The sequence below is a fragment of the Tinamus guttatus genome, unplaced genomic scaffold (genome assembly GCF_059628265.1).
Source record: "Tinamus guttatus ecotype Peru unplaced genomic scaffold, ASM5962826v1 Tinamus_guttatus_pri_ptg000044l, whole genome shotgun sequence".
NCBI lineage: Eukaryota > Metazoa > Chordata > Aves > Tinamiformes > Tinamidae > Tinamus > Tinamus guttatus.
In genome coordinates, this window is record NW_028288578.1 from 3828786 (window position 1) to 3849438 (window position 20653).

Consider the following 20653-nt stretch of genomic DNA (forward strand, 5'->3'; position numbering starts at 1 on the left):
GAGGGATTAGGACTTCTCCAGTCCCACACACATCTCATTCGCAGACAGCATGTAGTGGTAGTCTCGTTGCAAAACTCAGAAGCTATTAACTGAGAGGGGAAAACGGGACGGGAAGAAGCCGGGTCATGATTCTTGGATTAAGGCAGTCATCCCTGAAATACAGTTTCTGAGAGAAAGTGATTCAGAGACGCTGAGGGGATTACAAGTTTTAGTCCACTGAGGGATAAAAGCACAAAGCCAACCGTAACCCCAAATCCTGAGGGAGTTCTGCAATGGCTGGGGGAGCTGTTTGGTTTGTTTGGGTTTTCTTTGGATGCTGCACATCCTAGAAATGCGAAGTGCTTCAAAGCTCAACTCAGAGGGCTTGCTGGAATTGACACCTCCTTTTATTTCTGTCTGGTTCCTGGTAGAACCATGTGCCAAGCAGAGCCTGCACTTTCCACCCCATCGTGCTCAGGTGTCTGTCGTCCAGTGCAGCCCTCCTTCACTCACACATCTTCTAACAAAAGCTGAAATCTAGGGAGGCAAAGAGCACCCTTGGCTGCCAGTGACTTCACATTCAGCCCTCCTCAGTTATATCTCGTGTTCCCAAATATTCAGGCAAAGACCATGTTTTCTGTTACTTGCTTGTCATGAACTTCTGGCATCACAAACTCCCTGAACAGAAATCATTCCAGCTACTGACCACCTTCTCTCCCGTGCTAAGGTTTTGGCTCTGGACCATATGTCCAGAGCAACACAGTGCTAACATTAGACACTGTGCCTGGCTGGTCCATAGAGTAGAGCTGGGCATTGACATTACCCTGTAAATCCCATGATGATGGGATGAAAAGAATATTAGCCAGGTGGATACATAAGCAGAGCATGACCTGTGCGACACACAAACAAGCCACAGAAGGGACCTATCCTGTATCTTCTGAATATTTCCCCAATATTTCCAAACAATTACTTAGGAAGTAGCAGAGCCTCAAGGATTTAGACTGTGTTATCCAGCAAAAGGAAAGGAATTAAGCCTATCACCTGCTACTTTTTCATACCAGTGGCTCTCATGTTCTGCAGCAGACAATCCTTTATGTTGTTCTGGGAATGGGGGCTGGAAGAGGTTCATATTTCGGAGGGTGGGTACTGTGATCCCTGGTAGGCAGGTATCTGTCATTTCCTCATTATAGATTTTACAAAAAGGTTCAAAAAGATCTAAGCAGGTTACTCTCTTCCTCCTTTTGTTTGCTCCTGCCCTAATTATCTTTGTCTCATAATTGTCCTCACTGACAGAATAAAAAAAAGGGTGATAACTGCTAGTCCCATATTAAGCCATAAAGGGGCTGGGAGGGAGCAGACTTAAATGCAGCAGTAACAGCATCCACCTACCTTTGCAGCAACAGCAGAATATTTTGTTATGTGGCATAACGCATCCTTTCAAACAAACAAACAAACAAACCCAAAGCTCCTTCCACTTCCTTGCTACATTGCTGTGCATTCTCTTTCTGAAAATGCAGATGTTTGCATCTGTGCATTTACACCACAATAAATGGAATAGGGTAAACAAGGCACAAATATGTATAATAAAATCAGAAACAGCCAGAATTCCAAGCCCAAATTTCCATAGTCCACATTTCCTCTTGCTGTGACTAGGGAAATTCAGGCTTGATAGTTCTAGGCAGAGCTTGCCAATTATTCCAAGTATCTAAGATAAAGGCTGTAACTTTATTGAGGTTTTTCTTTTCTACAGCTCTTCAAAAAGGTCAAGATCATTCCATATTGTATTCCTTGCCAAAAAGCAATGTAATTAAAATAGATGGACAGGTTTTAATTTGGAGCAGGCTTCTATTCACAATGGATGTCTGTTTAGGGTATTTGTTTAAAATCTGGTAATGTTAAATTTGTAACAACAACAAAAAATAATGGAGTTCTATGTTTTCATATAATTAATTTATAGCAAATGTTTAAATAGAGATTCTGTTCATAGCAGATCCAAATACAGTATGTATATCAAAACCAGAGACCAAATTTTCACATTATGGCCTTAAAAGCAAATACCAAGGATGTGGCTGCATGGGAACATTGAGAGTCCTTCATTAAAGGAAATGCTGTAGAAATAAAAGTGGCACTGGCTTCCTGTAAGTTTGATGGGGGCATGCCAAAGTGCCATATGGGAGCCATTGGTTTGGGAGTAGCATCCCTGCCTTGCAGGCTACTATTTGGAAACAACAGGGCATTGGGCTGGCTGGTGGAGGTACAGAGGAGGCAAGGCTGATCCTACTTAAGTCCCTGGCAAAGCTCTCAGTGACTTCTGAGAGTGCTGGAGCAGTCCCCGTGGAGAAGCTGTATCACAGCTCCAGGGCAGGAGGCTGCAGCTCATTTTGGAGACCCTCCCCTGGCACTGCTGCGACAACGGGCTGGGTACACGAGCCCAATGGCTGCACTTCCCTCCCTGCAATGAGAACCTGCAAATGAGCCTTGTGGCTCAGTGAGCATCTTAGAAGGACATCCAAAGTGAAGTAAAACCCCCCAAATCTCTTCCAAATGCAGCACCTCCATCTGGTCCCAAGATAAAACCCAGGGAAAGGGAAAACACAGGTTTATACCCAGAGTGGTGCTACTGGGAAATGATTGCAACAGGGAAGCAATCCCGAAGGGCCAAGTGTATGAGGCTGTAAAGCTTGCAAGGTACCTGATGTCCGAGTGTGCCAAGTTGAGCTGCCCAACATGCAGCAGCCTCTCACAGGACAGCGGGTGGTCTCGCACCAGCGGGCTCCCCGCGTGGATGAACAGACCTTGTCTGCAGACGGGCACCGAGCTGTTCGTCACCTCCACGTCCATCACGTTCTTCTTCTCTGAGATCAGATTACAATGACTGTAGCCACCGTTCACTGTCAAAAAAATAGAGGAAATTACAATAAGCCTCTAATCCAGAACCGTCTATGTTCATTACTACTTTGTAGGCTGCTTGCTTCGGATCTCCTTGTAAAATTCTTGTAAACGACATGGCACTGGAAATGAAAAGTTTCACAATGAAGCAAAAATTAATTCCAAAAGAATCTGCGTCTGTGAGTTATGGCTGTTTATTTCTCTCTCCAAGTTATGGAACTGTTTTGCACTCCATACTCTAACTAAAAAAAAAAAATTAATGTAATAGCTTCCTTTCCTTCTGTGTATTTTTGTGGTAGAGCCTTGCTTGTGCTAGATTTTGAGGAAGGACATTTTAGAAGATTATTTTTTAGAAGTCTTTATTTTCAGTGAGAGGAAGTCTGAAAACCATGACATAAGTCACGTTTTTCTTCACAGATTATCATTTTGGTGATTATGACTTTAGGTGGGCATGTTTTAACATTACTGTCAGGTCAACAATGTGAGAAAAAAAAAGAACTATTTTTGTTTCAACGTATACATTTAACTGCATTCTCCAAATAGGCTATTATTATAAATGACGATAGCAGTGATGATGCTAATAATGTAATAATGGATTCTGCACTGTATAACACCGGTGAATATTAAATTTTACCAGATTTGGCAAAACAGAGCAGTGCTACATCAGTATTCTTACATTTACATCCAGCATAGGATAATTGAGCTTAAAAGAGAGAACAAAGTTGGAGTTGTGAATTTGTATCTGTGTTGGTGAAACACTAACAATTCCATTTAATTTGGTTATTTCATTGTCTTTAGGGAACCACTCAAATCCTCAGAGATGAGCACGTATAAAAGTATTTGTAAGCCATTCAGCCTTCAAAGGTTAACAAGAAGAGTCACAGTAGTTATTTACCAACATTTTCCTTACTGGATCTGAGTCATGCTTTCAAAATACTAGCTCTCCCCCAGTCTGTTTTCTCTCATGGTGACAAAACGCGATGGTTCCAGAAGCTAACGGCAAGCACATTTGCTCAGCATGCACAGAGGGCCCAGGAAAGCCACCCCTGCGCCCTCGCACGCGGGGCTGCTGCTGGCCGTGGCAGAGCTGGGTGGCTCTGACTTGTCCCACCTGCTGTGGAGGCACCTACTGTCGCACAGGGAAGAAAACAAAGTGATGACAAAGTGACCGAAGAGGAAGCCTATGCCCAGTTTTATGCAAATCGCTGATTCTCACTAGCACCAAGGCTTGTTCTTCACTAGGGTGTTAGGAGGCGGGATTCATTTCACTGAGGTTTTACTGCCTGTTTGGCAGGCAAGGCCTAGGCCCTTCAGGCAAGGCACCTGACAACAGGTATCTAAAACGGGGTTAACCACCTTTGGGACATGCCTTCCTCTTTCCCTTGACTACAGAAGGCACCAAGATGATTAAATCAGGCATCTCACTTCCAGTCAGCAGTAGTTTGGTGAAATTAATCCCACTGAGCAGCCATATGATTTACCAACATCCTCATCACAAAATATCACACCTCATCACACTGCCCTCAGCTCTGGCCCTCCCACGCCGGGCACAACTGCTATCGTTTTACCTTTATCATTTGTGATACTACGCAGAACTTGTAGATATTGAAGTTGGTATACTACTACATAATTGCATAAGTATCACTGTATTCAGTTAATGATATTTTCATGACATAAGACTAAGCCATTGCTTTAGCACAGCTTCTCAGAGCAGAGACGTCTTTAACACGAACCCCCTTTTCCTCTTATGCAAAGCTAACCCCGTGGCTGACAAAAGGCAAATGGGAATCCCTGAGCTGCTGTGGTCCTCCACCAGTACCACCAAGGAGTGCTTTGAAAGCGATGACAACCGCAGGCAGGTTTGGGGTGAATATGCATAAGGAAAAACTGGTGACCGTGGAAGAAAGCCCAGAATAAGCCCTCGGTAACTGGAGGAATTGGGGAAGGGCTCTCACTGCACCAAGGCCATTCTCCTCCTCTCGCTGGGCTCCACGGCCTCCCCAGCAGGTTCCCCAGCAGCAAGGAAGCCCACGGCACACGAAGACACAGTCCAGGCAAGGATCCAGAGCCATGGAAAAGAGCAGGGACATGGGACGCCCAAATTACTAGCCTCATGAGGTGCCATTGTGACATTTCTAGAATAGAATTCCCTGTTTCCAGCTAAGTTTTCAGTGTTGGGCTTATGCATTACATCTCCTGATTTTTGTTTAAGAAGCCAGAATCTCAAAAACTCAAAAAACAACACATTTATGTGTTTTTTTACCAAGCCCCAATCACAATACTAAGATTTGTCATAAGCCCTATGAAGTGCAGGCCAGTATTATTTCATATACATAAAGAGATCTTGTAAGATTTTTAGGAATTATATATGAGAGTTTAATGAGAAATACAAATGTGTACTAAACCATACAAAATAGGCCATTAGCCTTTTTCATGGCAATTAATGTACGTCTTCATTATTTCAGATTAATATTCTGAGACCTCAATCCACAGATCTCTGCGACTGTTCTGGAAGGCCCTGAAGACACAAAGAAGCTGTGTAAACGCGCAGCATCCTCTGGCCAGCTCAAGGCAGTCAATTGTATTTGGTGGTTTTGGATGTAAGTGTTTAAGAATATCATGTTGGATGGTTTTCAGCTCACAGCGGGTGTTGGTGATGATCGGCGCGGTCCTGGTTGTAATTATGACATAAATATTATATGCTATGGAGTCCACGACTCCAGAGGGTTTTATTCCATTCCTATTCTGGCTTTAACCCTGATAATTTAACTCACTTCAGTGCTAATATCTGCCTTAGCAAAACAGTATAATAGTCACATGTAAAGGTGACCATTGAAAATACACTCTTCAGCTATTCAAAGAAAAAAAGTTCTGTACACTGGTATAGACCACAACACTGAGAGGTGCCAGTAAATCAGTCATACCTACAGGACCCAATTCACGGTTCCTCACTTTTTCTATCAGCAATGTCAATTAGCCAATATTCAAGGTCTATCTTCCCTCCAGAGCGCTGTTAAATTTTTAAAAATGCTTTATGTCTATACTGAACCAGTAGTAAAAACACTTATCTTTTTTTTTCCTTTCATTTCTCAAATGATACAAGCATGAAATTAATTCCAGTCTTTTTAAATATACATTTTATCAATTTTATCACATTATAAAAACATAGAAACTTTAAGCTTCCGCTCAAAGTTCAGCAATATCAACAGCAGTGCACATGGCTACCTGTTTGAAGACAGAGATTTCCTAGAATAACACAAACATTATCCCTGTGCTGTCAAGAACGATTATCTTTTCTTGTAGCTGTCAGATCAGAAAATGCACTTTCTATCCACAAAGGCACTAAACACCTCATGTGAACCTACTCTTCAGATGCAAGTACCATCATCCGGGTCTCCCTTTTCCCCCAGAGCAAACTGAAATAAGGAGCAAGAGATCATCTCCAAACACAGACAAGGAGAGCCTACATTCAGCTGTTCAAGTGACCACAAATCCACTGCCTTCAAAACAAAACAGGTTAAAAAGGCATGGTTTACCCCAGTGTAACTGAGACCAGAATGTGGCCCTTTGACAACAAGCTTTTTTTTGTACAATATTAATATCTCTTGCTGGCATACAGGAGACTTCAGCATTTTCCATGTCTGGAATTAGATCTCCTCCTCACCGGTATCTAGGGTCCTGTAACCTGTGCACTCCAAGTTACCAGCAACAGATGAAAGGAGCCCCCCTCCATCCCAGCCTTCACTCGGCCTTCAGGAAAACCCTTGTTATTTCATAAATCCATATACAAAACCTAATCCTAATTTACGGAAATTAAATCTAATAAAAGTGGAATGGTTTCCAGAAGGATCTCATGAAGTGGAATCCATCAGTGTAACTTTTGTCCTTCTCTTTTTCTGTCCAGCAGTTTTGATTTGTATCTTTAAACGCTTACGAAGCGAACCGATGAGGCTGACACAGTAGTGTGCGAAGGCTGCAATCAGGCAATTCCTTCCATATGAGTAATCAAGTTCATTCAGCTCTCGATATCTTGCAGCTTTCATTCTGGGGTGGGCGACTTGGAGGGAGTTCTCCTGATTTATTTCTTGATTTCTTTATATAGTTAAGTGAGAATCAGGCCCGTTGACTGCCGTAGGGTTGCACACCTCAGGAAGGACCAACCAGGCAGGGCCTGCAGAGCCAGCCCTGCATTCCTCGCTAGGGGTAAACACCATCCCGCCAAAAACCTACTCACACTTATAGAAACCTGTCCAAGTAACAACAAAATCAGTATTAAACCCAATTCTACTAAAGGGCAATATATTTTTCTCCTTCCGCCGGGAACATCTTGTTTACTGCTCAGGAAGGTTTCATTCCTACTGGTAACATTGACCATTAAGGCTGGAGATAGAGAAGGGCAAGGGCTTATGGAAAGGGTAATTACTCAACAACAAACATATGCTGCAGTGCTTTGGAGTTTACCTAATAAAGGACAATGAACAAATAACTGAAATGATGTATAACTGAAATGACTCACATTCAAAATAGAGATAGATTTGAAATATTTGCCTAGCATATTTAGATATCCCTTGAGCATTGTGGGTTTTGTGGCGACAACCAAACTAGGTCATTTGCTTTTTTTTTCTCTTACTGCTCCATTCTCTTTAATTACTTCTTTTTTAAAAATATTTTGCCATTCTCGGTTTTGTTTGGATGCAATGTCCAAAATTTACCACAACTGCACTGAGAAATGGAACGTTATTATTGGCAGCCGGATGAATCACGTGAAACTAGTGAAAGACCAACTTTTCTCTACCAGATTTTCTCTAACAAGTGAAAACCATCCATGCTGGAAGAGGCCACCAAAGGCCTCCACAAAGAGAAAATTATTAACTTAAAAAGTGCCAGTACAGCAAAACGTGGGATTGCAGAGCAGGTACCGCACAGCTATTCCGCATCCCCCTCAGCATCTCCAGTGCTGAATCATCTTCATTACTGCAAGGCCAGAGCTACTGCTACAAGTATGCATAGTCCTATATGCTTAGTAAATTAAGAGCATAAGTAGGGAGGTATAGCATTTTGCTGCCTGCTTGAAGGCTCTAATTCATCAACTGAAAACTTCAAAGAACAGAATCTTCAAAATGACTCATGAAAATACAACATTTTCAAAACTTTCCAAACAAAAGGACTATTTTCGTCACTCTCCTGATGTCTTTTATGCATATTATGCCGCTCTGTGTTGTGAATGGGAGCGCCTAATTCCTACAATAACACGGAGTCTGGGGGAGCCGTGTCACTGTAGAGACTGGCAGATAGAAACAATAGCTCTTCTTCAAACTGCTGGGAGGCAAATCCAGCCATACGACTGTGGAAGGAGTACAGATTTCTTAGGCCTTGTGAAAACCACGATCCTTCCTTTAATAGAATGGGTGTGAATTTGGGCCTATATTTTTCAACTGTGGACACAGCTCAAGAGAAGGAAAATCCCCTTACAAGTAAGCTGGTGAGCTCAGCCATGTATCGTATCACAGCCTTAGGCAGACCCTGCCCAAATGACAAACTTTCCGCTCTTGATCTGGAGAGGCAAAAGAGAGGATGCCGTGATCTCTTACTGACCTCTCTGTGCTCATCTACACCATCTGCTACACCAGGCATTTGGTCTTCTCAGTCCTTCAGGGGGAAAAGTTCTGCACTTTAAGAGACCTTTGCAATGATTTCTATTTCAGTATAAGACTTTCATTAACACACGACTTTGAAAGATTTCTTCTAAATCACGTTAACATTTTATATCAATCACATGAAGTGGTCCCAAATTGCATGATCGTGTTTCTTTATGGAGGGAAATGTATACGGTTACAGTCTTTCTCACAAAGCTTTGCAAATCCTATCTTTTTATCACAAGTTGTACTTTTTACCCAGTATATTTTGGAAACTCCCTGTGTTTTGACTTCATTTCTGTGCTGATACCAACAACGTGCACCATTAGCTTTCTCCTGGGGCAGAAGAAGGCAAGAGACCCCCTAGGGATGGGGTCAGCCCCAGTGAAGTGTGTTAATGGGCAGAATCCCCTCCTAGTTCTGGGAATTACCTACAAATCATTCAGGTCTGCTGTGATGGGCAGGTAGCACACGCAAGATCTTAGCACGGAGCTGAGAAGGCAGTTAAATGGATCGTGACTATTAAACAAAATCCACACCACAGAGAAAAATCACTAGAACTGTTCAGACATAAATGGGCAGCTCACTGGGTCCACTGGGCAGCCCATGGGGTCAAAGATAGGAGCTTTCAGCCTGACCATTTGTTATTCACAGCCCCTTTGATTCTTCAGACGGCAAAAGAAGACGATTCTTTTCTCCAAGGCCATCAAGATAGGAGCTCTCTGCGTCTCTTTGGTTGCTGTTGGTTCCTACCTGCCGACTGAAGTGGTTAACAATAACAGCATTGAATGATCATAGCTGCACACAAGCGTTCATATCTCACCGTGATGAATGGAGCAGCTCACACCACATTCCAGGTTCACTCTGTATCAGTTACACGCTGTTCCCATTTAAAGGTCTATTTAATACAACTGGTAGAACCTTAGCTTCACTTTTTTATGATAATGCTTGTACAATGCCTTAATAAAAACATAGTAAGCGAGAGCCAACATTCTTTCATTTATTGCGGAACAGATCATACTGTATGTGAGAGTCAGGGGAAGACCCAAACTGTCCTACAGCTGTGTATCAGAACAGAGCTGATATTTCTGCCTGTCTGAAAACAGATACGGGGGATACGAATCTATAAAAGATTTCAGGGGAATGCTGTAAGCTTAAAACCAACAACATTCAATAAGATTAGACAGGAGGATTGTGTTACTCTTAGTTTTTTGAATTATCCTGTAGAATCCCGTAACAGAAATATTTATCTCTCTACTTTCACGATGATGCATGAGTGAACACAAAAGGACTAAGAAAATTCTTGTAAACTAAAACAATCCAGCCAGTGAAATAAATTGTAGAGCATCAACCTGTTAAAAACTTGTGAAAGATAAATATAACCCATGTGTCTTTTAAGTAAATGCTGGATCCTAAGTGTTGGCTACATCTATATTTGTTATTTCATGTTCAATTTATTTTTAAAAACAATTATTTGGATTGCATTTTATTTCCATTCTGTGAAATTTCTTTTTGCATACGCCACCAAATATTTTAAAAGAGTCATGGAGTAGGGTTGGCATTCCCGAGCAAAGGAAGTGTAGCCAAAGAAAGGTTGATTTTATATCAGTCGAACTTAACTTGAAAGCATTTCAATAGTTTAGACATCTGCAGTTTTTCTTTTTTATGTATGTGGACACAGATATAGCCATATTTCATTTTGTCCTGATACTTTAAAGATAATCTTAGAGCCCAACACAGGTAAGCAAAAATGCAATAATGATACAAGATATCTTTTACCGCTGAAATGTTTTGCCATGTTATATAACTCAGCTTTCCAGACCCTCACAACACTTGTTGAAGTCAGGAGCATGGCCCAGACTCAGGAAAACTCATGCTATGCGCTTAGGATTCAGCGACTTCCCAGCCTTAGCCGATGTCAGCCTCTCAAGTGTACGAATATCACCATTTTAGGCAACAGCAAAGTGATCCTCAGGGAAGTTAAACAACTGCCTACTACCAAGTAGTAGAGGAGAGTTTCGCTACGCTCCGTTTTGGACCTCAGCACTCTTGGCTTCCTATTTGGATCTCAGATCTCTAAATCAAGCCCCTGGGCAGAGCGCGGCGCAGAGGGAAAACGGCCACTGCACCCTCTGGGCAACCTGGGGAAGGTCTTCTCCAGCCAACGCGGCACGTGGCTGGTCCCTGCGCCCAGGAACGCCGCATCCTGGAAGCACCTTTGCCTGTTGCCAGGCAATCTGACAAATATTGTTGCTCATCTGGCCTTTCCTGGGGTCAGCCATCCCTCCTTGCAGCATGGTTTTTAGGAACAGCGGGAAAAGACATTAAAATAAATGCTTTAGGAAAATACTAAGCTCAATAACCATTATTTTAATTAAAAAGGAAATCCTAAACGGTTTCTAATGGGCACTTGGAGGATATAAGCTCAATGTAATGAAATTTGATGTATTTCTTTTTCCTTTTTTGAAGGAGACTATGAGTGGAACAGGCCTAGTTCTCAATATTTCTGATAGGCAGGCTATATCATTAGGCTTTTCCTTGTTTTGTCAAACACAGACCTCTTAAGAACAAACATATTAAAAGTAAACCAAGCTATAGCCCTTGCCCCCAACCTCCTTTCTCACTGCTCCACTCATCGCCATTTCCCCTGCACTTCAAAGCTCTGTTTGAATCCCTTCCTTCTCTCCACCTTCCCCTACAAGGAAGGATGCCACAGACACAAGGGCAGCTGCTGAGCTCCACAGGGCCAGCACGTCACATGCACTGTGCTACAGAGATGGGTTTCAACCCCCCTGAGGCTGATCACACTCTCTGGGTACCAGACAGTTGTGCTTCTCAATGCCAACAACAGGTCTAACGATCCCAAGCTGCTGCCAGTGCATTTGATCCACATGGATCAGACTGACCAAGACCTCATGCTCTCACAGTCCAGCTGCACTATGATGAGTTAAACCACAGACTCTGCATAAACGTCACTGTGCACATTTGTGTAAGGTGTAAGACAACTCTGTAGGGTTTGGTACACACTCACCTGCCCTTTGGTTTGGCTTTTTTGCTGCTCTAAATGGACACCACCAGGGTTTTCACAGCAGCCTGTTGCTGGATGGCCCTGTAGGTTAGAAGAACTCCAGAGTGACTCCTTCAAAACAGAAGTTCACACATTTTGTGGGGAGGGCACTTGAATGTTTCTATTGTAAACATGCTTTCATCAAAACTGAACACAACTCCTTTGAGAAGACAGGATCTTTCCATGCAGGCATGGTTAGAGTCGATTTATTTCCTTTTGTTTTTTCCCCTCAAGTCATTTAATTCACTAATAGCCAGCGGATGCCTCCTGTGAATTGTATGTGGGTTATTGCTTTCCCATTTACTTATTAAACTCTGAACTTTTAAACTCTCTGATTTCCACTCCCCTATATTTTACTTAGTTCATTTAGCCTCTCTTTTCCAAGGAAGTTCTAGCCAGCAGACCAAGTAAAGACTCCACTGGGGTATATGCTCTCCCAAACATCAGAAACACACGGATGTGCAGGGAAGGAAACCTGGGGCTCTGCCATATGGCACCTTGCACGTGTCTCTGTAAACATATAGACTCCAAATCCCAAGAAGTAGTTTTATGTCTGCCTAGCTTGGCAGTGCACTGTGCGTAACAAAAATACCCTGCACCTATCCTTCCAGCAGAGCACAACAAAAAGTATTTCCTTCAGGATGTTCTATTGCTGGAGTCAAGGATTTAGGGGCCTGGGAGTGTCTCCAAGGCAGTAAAAGCCATGGAAGAGCTAACTTCTCCAAAGACAAAATGGCCATGGATCGCACAGGGTTATGCATAAGTGGTAAACTTCAAATAAAGGGACACATTGTTAACTCAAAAGCACTTCGTTCTTTTTAATGCAAGTTAGATGGAAAAAAAGGATTAGTAAAAACGAGGTGTGTAGCATCTAGTTTGGGGGACCTGATTCTGACACATGTGTTTGGAGGCTAAGCAAAGGAGACAGAAAATGACTCACAGCACGAATCCAAGGGAGTCTGAGAGCAAGGACTTTCCCTGCGGCTGCTAAAGCTCTATCCCAACTGGACATGGAAAACAGTGGGTTCCCTTGAGCATACAGCAACCTTTACGTCTTCAAAGGCTGCAGTGTCTCCATTCAGTCTTCTCCTGTCTGTGCTACTCAGCCCTGATTTTTTCAGTCCCTTCTCATAAATCACGTTTTCTAGAGCTCTGTTGTTCTGCTTCATCCCCAAACTGTATTAAGGTTCTCTATTATGAACCTTTTTTTCCCCATTGAGTTCTTTACCTGCACTTTATGCTGCACTTTTTTCCTTCTTTTATCTTACTTCTTGTTTAAGATACAGAGTAATAGGATTAATGAACCTTTGGTCTAATCCCGTGTACCTGTTCTGGAGTTCTTATTGTCATATTAAATTGTTCCCTGAAAGATGCCCATAAAACTCAATATAGAAGAGTTAATCAAACACATTCTCACAGCAGCAAAGGTTGCCTCCACCATGGTCCTATCACTCCATAATTCAACTTGGTAGAATAAAACAGCAAATAAGGACTCATATTAAAGTTCACATACTTGCACATTGTCCAGATTCCAGTGCTAAGGCATTCTAAAACTCCCATTAAAGCTACTTTACAGATTTACAGTGCTTTTTCTTCTGACCATCCCAACCCGCAAAAATACATGAAGGTTATAAAATCATTCCAACATGCTGATCTAATTGATCCAGTGAAGCTTGGAGAGTAATTCATTAATCATATTCTCTCAGAGTCCAGTTCTGTTCTTGCCTGGTTTAAACGGGAAGTCACTGCCATAGCCAATGAAATAACAGTACTATAAAACCACAAAGATTAAGACTGAAACTATGAGGGCTTCCAGAGCTAAGTACCTAAAGGTACATACAGGAGGCGCCAGTTTTTAATATCTCTTTTTTTTTTTAATAAAATATTTCAGTACTCAAACAGATACACAAACACAGCAGCTAGCAATTCAGAAAATCGTGGCAACTCCCTAAAACTGCAGAGAGCCACAGGCAGAATGATCTTATTCCAGGCACACTAGATTTAAGAGCCTTTAGACTGAGGATGACTGATTTGTTACAACCCTGGGCAGACATCCCAGTCCCTTCCTCCTTCCCATCACTGTGGCACACTGCTAGCCTTGATAATAAGGGACAAAGACTTATATCTAGAATATCCCTTTTGATGTGAATTTAGTGGTGGAGAAAATGCCAGGTTAGGAGCTGTGGAGACTGGAATCTTTCCATAGCAGGTAAGGGGTGGGCAGAAGGTGTTGAAGGTTCTCTAAATGTCAGGGACAAAGGGCTAGACGTGTGTCCTGCCAGAACTACTTCCAAGTGGGAACTGGAGACCCCACAGGGAGGTGACACTTTTGATGAGTAGGAGGCTACAGGAATAGTGAGCAACCTCCCAAGTCCATGCATTTACAGATTGAACCCAGAAAGACTCTAAGTTGAATTGTATTTTTCTGCATTTAGTTTCACAACATGCTGTGGTATCTAGGGGGTGTCTTTCAGAAAGACATCAGATCTCAAAGTGGAATCTTTATGTGACAGAGAATCGCTTCTGTAACTTGAACTTTTTTGACTTTTTCAGGCACTACACCTTTGTGTGCTAGATCAAAACACAAAAATATCTGCTGCTTTCTCCCTCTGTAGGTAACTTCAGATTTTGCTCCTACCTTTTCTTCAATGACTAACTGGCCTTTGTCAGCTTCCCATGGCACAGTATTTTCGCCAGATCATGAATCATTCACATGAATCTTCTCTCAATCCCAGTCATTTTTTTCTAAAGAACTTTGTTAAATTTTCAACAACAGAAGAGCACAGTACTAGAATCACTAACAACTTATAAGATAGCAATATCATTTCCCTATTTCTGCCTGATGTACGCATAAACGTGGCTTTCAAAATATGCTTTTTTATTCTTTTGCTATAGCATCAAAATAGAAGCTCTTGTTCAGCCAGCAAACTCTTAATGTTTTACCTGTGGCTGCCTTGTCTGGTCCTTGAATGCTCTCAGAGTCTAGGGGGAAAAGGATGGTTATTTGGGATTTGCGCGTTCGTGACTTTAATGCAAACCTCTGCTTTGAACTAGAATAAAGTCACCAAATTATACTACTGTGCCTCCAAACTTAATGACCCAGAATGAGTTCTGCTGCCGATGCGCCTAACTCAATAGGCTCCACTGAAAACAATGGAGTCCCCCAGTGTGTGACCAAAAAAGAAATAACAACTTTTTAAGGAATGTAGCAACTGCAGAAGCTCAGTAACCACTTATGAAACTGAGGGGGGAAAAAATCAGCCCATTTGAGTTTTCTGTTTACAGGCAAAAATGGCTCCAGCAATAGAGAGGGCAAACGTGAGATTTCTGTTGTTTCAATTAAGCCTCTCTTAGGTTTGCCTTGTTCGGTTTAGCACAAGTTCTGCAAAGTGTGTCTAAACCCTGGTTTGCAAAAGGCTGAAGAGTGGGTGTTGTTGAAGCCATATAAAAAATAAAGAAGCTGGAAGCTGAATGTTAAGTGTGTTGTTTAAGCCTCATGCTAAGCCATAGCCCTTTGGAGCTAAAGTGATTGCTGACAGAGCAGAGTATGGCTCACAGAAATCTGTATTTACTAGGCAGAAATCCATGCGGTCCTGAGCACGCTGACTGAGAAATCAGCTTTTGCATGGATGGGAAGATGAGAAGTGTAGAGAGCCACCTCTGGAAGCTCCTGAAAACAGAAAAAAAAAATAAGTAGAAAGGAAATTAAGTAGAAAAGGATTTTTCCTTCTCCTTATCATTGCCCTTCATCTGCAAGGATGCTGGCAGCCAGCAAGAGGGAAGAGAGCAGCATCACTCCAAAGTCAATACTTGTAATACGATAGAAGCAAGTATCATGCATTTCTTGTACCAGAAATAGTCAGTGTAATTTTCAAAAAAAAAAAAAAAAAGGCAAGGGAAGAAGGCTCTGGCTTGAGCAAATCTGGGCCATCTCAGAACACGGTGAGAGATGTCTGAGCTGGCATGGCCAGGCTGACGAGTCCAGCGCTGCGGGTAAGGCCATGCAAAGACACTTCTCACCCCCAGCAAGAAGGCCTGTCCCCAGAGGGTTCCCTAGCCTGGTCCAAGCGCCGGGCTGGCAGAACAGCCCAGCCTGGTTCTAAGGCCCAGCTGGCAGCTGTTGGGCCCAGACTTTGTGCCCAGAAAGCCCTGGGATCTACAGGAAGGGGAGCACATGTGGCCGGCGGCCGGCACGGCACGAGTGGCCTCCCAAGCTCACGTCTACGTCCCCTGCATGTCACTGCCTTTCCCTCGCCGCGGCCAGCGCTCGCAAGCGACGTATCTTGTTTCTCTGTAACTGAATCCCAGCCATGTATATACAGCTAATGACTGCTTACACCACACGTAATGAGGAGTCACGTTTTGCTAACTGCATCTAAAATAAACAAGCTAAAAAAGAAAACAATTACTGACTTTGGTAGGAATCCCTCTTGACCTGCCTTTTGGACTCAGACCCTTCATGCTCAGAGTGCTATGAAACAGAGCCACTGTTGGGGGCATGTACTGCTTTGGCCTGGTTTTGCTTTCTCTTTAATACCACTGATATTTAACCTTCTTTGCTGCAGAGCATCCACCCGGCAGAGGCCGGAGCACCAGAGTTAATTACTGCGGGCTGCTCGGTACTCCCTGCGGCTTCTTTTCCTTCCTTCCATCACTTACCCAGCAAGTCTTGTTATTTATTATTCATATTGCTGCAGTACAGGGGATTACAATCCCATTGCACTTCATTCTCCTCAGGAATGGCCACAGATCGACTCCTATTTCAGGAAGTTCAGGCCTCAAAGATGAAGAGAGGCTGCATCATGGGCCAAGCACGTCAACCTCTTGACACACAGTACAAATAACTGCAGCACCAGATGAAGGTTGGGGGAGTGAGGACAAGGTGGTAGGAGAGAAAGCTGGGAGGCTAAAGAAGAGACAAGGAAGGAGCTGATCTATCTATCTATCTATCTCAACTAGCAGGTTCTACCCCAGCAACCTGTGTCCAGGGCTTAGGGAACCCCAACACTTTCATATCAGCACCTTTAGAAAAGGAAGAAAAGTCCGCCCTTCCAAACAGACTATCTTGTGGTGGCCTTGTGTCCCTCTGCCCTTCTACAGCCCAAGGCCAGCCCAGAGCAACGTCTCCAGAGGTGACACGATGGCCTGCAGACCCGTTGGAGATTTGGGGCCCTTTCCATGAGGGAAGCAACAGCGAATCAGTTGCTTCAACCACGGTCAAATATTTTATATGGAGAGAAGTGGCCTGTGGGGATAGGGACCCCCAGCCAGAGCCTGTGTCTTCTTACCAAACACCCCGACAAACCCCAGCGTGTGGTGGTTCCAGTGTGGGTTTCTGCTGCTCGTTTTTCTACCTATCAGCGCCTGGGCCCTGCTAACCATTCCAAGCGCTATGAAGCAGAACTGAGAGAATAAAAGCCCCAAACTCAACATCAGGCACGTGCAGGAAAACACAAACCTGGACACCCCAACCCTCTGTCCCAGCTCGCGGGAGCCATCGCCAGCCCCTGTGGCGCACACAGGAAGGCAGTCGCTTCACCGAACTCCCCAGCGCAAGGACCTGCCTCATTTCGTAATTTCCAGAGCTTAGTCCTTTCTCTGTTTCCACCCTCTTCACAACAGGAATCTCAAATGCAAAACCAAATGTGACTATTCTGCCTCTGCCGACTACTTTCTGTCTTAACTAAAAATTCAGTCTCTCGCTTCTCTTTCTGGATCTAAGTCATCATATATAGCTTCAAGCAGCTAAAACAGACCCTTGAATCTTCAGTCTACCTCCTTTTACATGTATTTTGCACAGCCCAGCCATGAGTTCTTTCTTGGTATTACACAGACTTCATCTCTGACTCCACCCTCATTTTACCTCCAAGTTTTGTAAATTCTTTCCTGCATATTCCTAAGGCAATGCCCTTGCTGTCTACGTGTACACCAGCACTTTCAGCCATCTCCCTGCTGTCCTGTGTCCCTGTTCCTAACTAAGGTCCCTCTTACGTGATCTTACACCACGCCACGTTCCCCTGCTGAGAAGGACGAGGCTCCTTGTGCATGGACGAGGCTCTGCCTCCTCATGGCAAAGGGAGAGCAAGAGCGTTTGCAGCTCCGGAGACGCTCCCGGACGCGGCAAGTCGCACTCCGAAGGGTTTGTGCAAAGCCCCAAGGGGCTGTTAACGCCTCGTGGTCAGGAATGCAGCCGCCCTCTGAAATTAATTTAAAAAAAAATAACAAAAAAAAAATCTTTTGAGAATCAGCCTATCTTTCAGTTTGGGAAATCGTGTTCTGCATCTAATCAGCAGGCCACCAGCACTGTTAACTGTAATTGGTGGTAATCACGGGACATTTTTATTCAGTGACAATTCCTCTTCTGTAATTATTCCTCTGTTCTTATAAAAGTTACCTAAGTGCTGTGCTCACAGCTACAATGAGAACATTTGCAATGCCAACTCTCAAAATGTTTTCACTTTTAGAGATGCATGATATTGAAAGCAGATGTGCCAAATTGAAGGGGTTTTTTTCTTTCCTTTTTTTTTTTTTTTTTTGAAGCATATTGTAAATGTTTTTAAAATGTGACTCTGGTACAATGCATGTCAAACAGTCGAATTCAAGGTAGAGAGTGCTGCCAAAATCAGAAGACAAATGAAGTTTAAAACCAGTTTTGACAGATTAACTGGAGACACTTTGAAGCCATAAATCAGATGACCAGTCTCTAGGAAGTTAATCATGAATGTATCTTTCCTCCGTATTTATTATCTCCAAGATTTACAGAAAAACAAGCCATCATGATTTGTGATTTGCTGCAAAAGCAAAGCTGTACCTCAGTGTCTAAAATACTTCACCCAAGCAGCAGTGAAAGCATGAGCAACTTCATCTCCCAATATTTGCTTGTCCTGAAGACAGATAAAAGACTAATATTTGTATGTAAGACACACAATGTCCCAGTGTTCAGAATCAGTGTCTAAAGCAAACATTTGAGCCTAGCAGATTTTCAATAACGTGTGACTCTACGTGCACAAAGCAGAGAATATCTCACTTTTTTTAAACATTAGTTATGAGCCAATCGGTGTCTGTTTCAAGTGGACTTTTTGCTAAAATCCTGTTCCAGAAGCTAAAGGACACAAGGAAATGTACTATGCTTGTAAAACCATATTCGACCTCCTGCAATCTGGTCAGTTACACTGGGTTAATTTCTTCATACCTAAAATGATGCATGCAAATAAAACCAAAACAAAGTGAGGGGGCAGAGCAAGATGTTTTCCAAGTTTTGCAGCACGCTGTTTACACACATAGCAAAGCCTGGCTAAAGCATCCGACAGCTCCGCGCTGCCTTGGGATACCCGACTCCCATTTGCCCTGGATTCCACGTGGGCAGAAGTGGGTGCCAAGGCCGAGAAGGCCCTGGGAAGTCCCCAGGCCCCGGCTGGATTAGATCTACGCTGTGCGCGCCGTTCCGTGCTCAGCCCGCTCCCACTGGAACCGGACAAAGCTAGACATAAGCCGTCCCGGTGGAATTAGTTACTACAGAGCACAGAATAAATAGAGGCTTAAGAAATCTCTGCACAAAAACATAACTTTCATCCCCTGCCTTTTTCTGTAGTACAAATTATGTTCCGCAATCTGCTGGCAAACACTCCAGCTGGAGGGCAATGAACTCCCTAAGGAGGAGGAAGGGTTAACCCGAATGCGGCACCTGACAGTGGTCTTAGCAAGGAGCAAATGAAGAATTTGCCCTGGTTTGCAAAAGGAGCTGCCATAGCAGCCACCTACCTGGCTATGGGAGAAGGCTGCACATCTGTAGGCATCTAAGGGCCAATACAAACACTGGCACTTGGGAATGCTGCATGGATTCAGCACTCTCTATATGTGTTAATACCATTACAATAATCAAGACATACCAGGACATGAAATTCTTTTCCAGTAAGTAGGATGCTGTTAAAGGGAAATTGTTGTGCTCACTTCTCTCCATTCTGAACTTTATATGTGGAACAAAATCAGGTGTGATCACTAAATTTCCTTACGTTTTCTCTTTAGAAATTACAGTTTTGAGTTAAAACAGGTTGACTCTGCTTGATAACCTCCTCTGGGCTCGACGCTGCTCCACACACACCAGCAAAGTGCTTTGTACTGACATGTGGATCAGGGAAACTTTCATCCATTGCAAACCACTATGTAGGCAGTTTCTATGAATTTAACACACTTTGCCTTGATCCCAGTGGAACACGGTGCCGGTTCCCCTCCCAGCACAAGGTACTCAGCATCACCCACTACCTCTCATCAGAACGCAGCATCGCTGGCTCCTGTAGTGACTGCCAGTTCCTCCTAATCCAGCAATGTTAGTATTTAAATGATGGATACCTGAGTTTTAATCCTGTCATGGATAAAGTTCCACTGGAATTCAACAAAATGCCTTGAGGCTTCTGAAAGTCACTGTGTAAATCAGCTGAAAAAAGGAAAAATACACACCACAGAGGCAAGCAAAACTTGTTTCCTTTGTAAAACAGCATTTTCCATAGTTTCAAGTGCCACATTCCTCTGTTCTCCAGAACATTATAGTGGAGGTAAAACTAGGACTTTAGTCAAGGCAAGGTTTTCTTTTGTGTGTTCTTATCTTTCAAGGCAATTTATGTTATTTTATGGATCACTGAAGTGAACTGCTATTCACAAAAAAAGAAAACCTTAAACAATATGGTTTGTAAAACAAAGGGAGAGCTCAAAGCAACCCACCCACAGCAAGTTCCCCTATCTTGCCTATAAATGATGCAACTACACTGCGGTAAAATGGAGGCAGCAGGGCCCCATTTCATTAGTACCAAAATTAATTGTCTTGTAACACTGAAACCTTCTCAATACTGCTGGTTTCGGCTGTTTTATAGATACAACAGTCAAAGGCAAAACTGAGAACAAGACAAGTTCCCTCTGCAAACACAGTTGCTTAGTAACCCTGTATTTTTAATAACCTTGCACTCTAAATTCAGCATGGCCTGTCAGGATGGAGTTTCAGCAGAAGAAACCAAGGCGTTTTGAGGCCACTTTCCCAATTTGCTCTGTGCCATACAGGGAGCTGCTCTTCATGGCAACGGAGTGACAC

At 43.2% G+C, this 20653-nt stretch overlaps 1 protein-coding gene across 1 annotated transcript in view; it reads right to left on the reverse strand.

Annotated features, from left to right (window-relative positions):
* Nucleotides 1-20653, reverse strand: part of GLIS1 (GLIS family zinc finger 1) — a 167562-nt gene that overhangs the window by 88950 nt on the left and 57959 nt on the right. The window contains exon 2 of the mRNA XM_088537118.1: nt 2672-2870. Within this exon, the coding sequence (XP_088393244.1) occupies nt 2672-2870 (199 nt within the window). The remainder of the gene's footprint in view (nt 1-2671; nt 2871-20653) is intronic.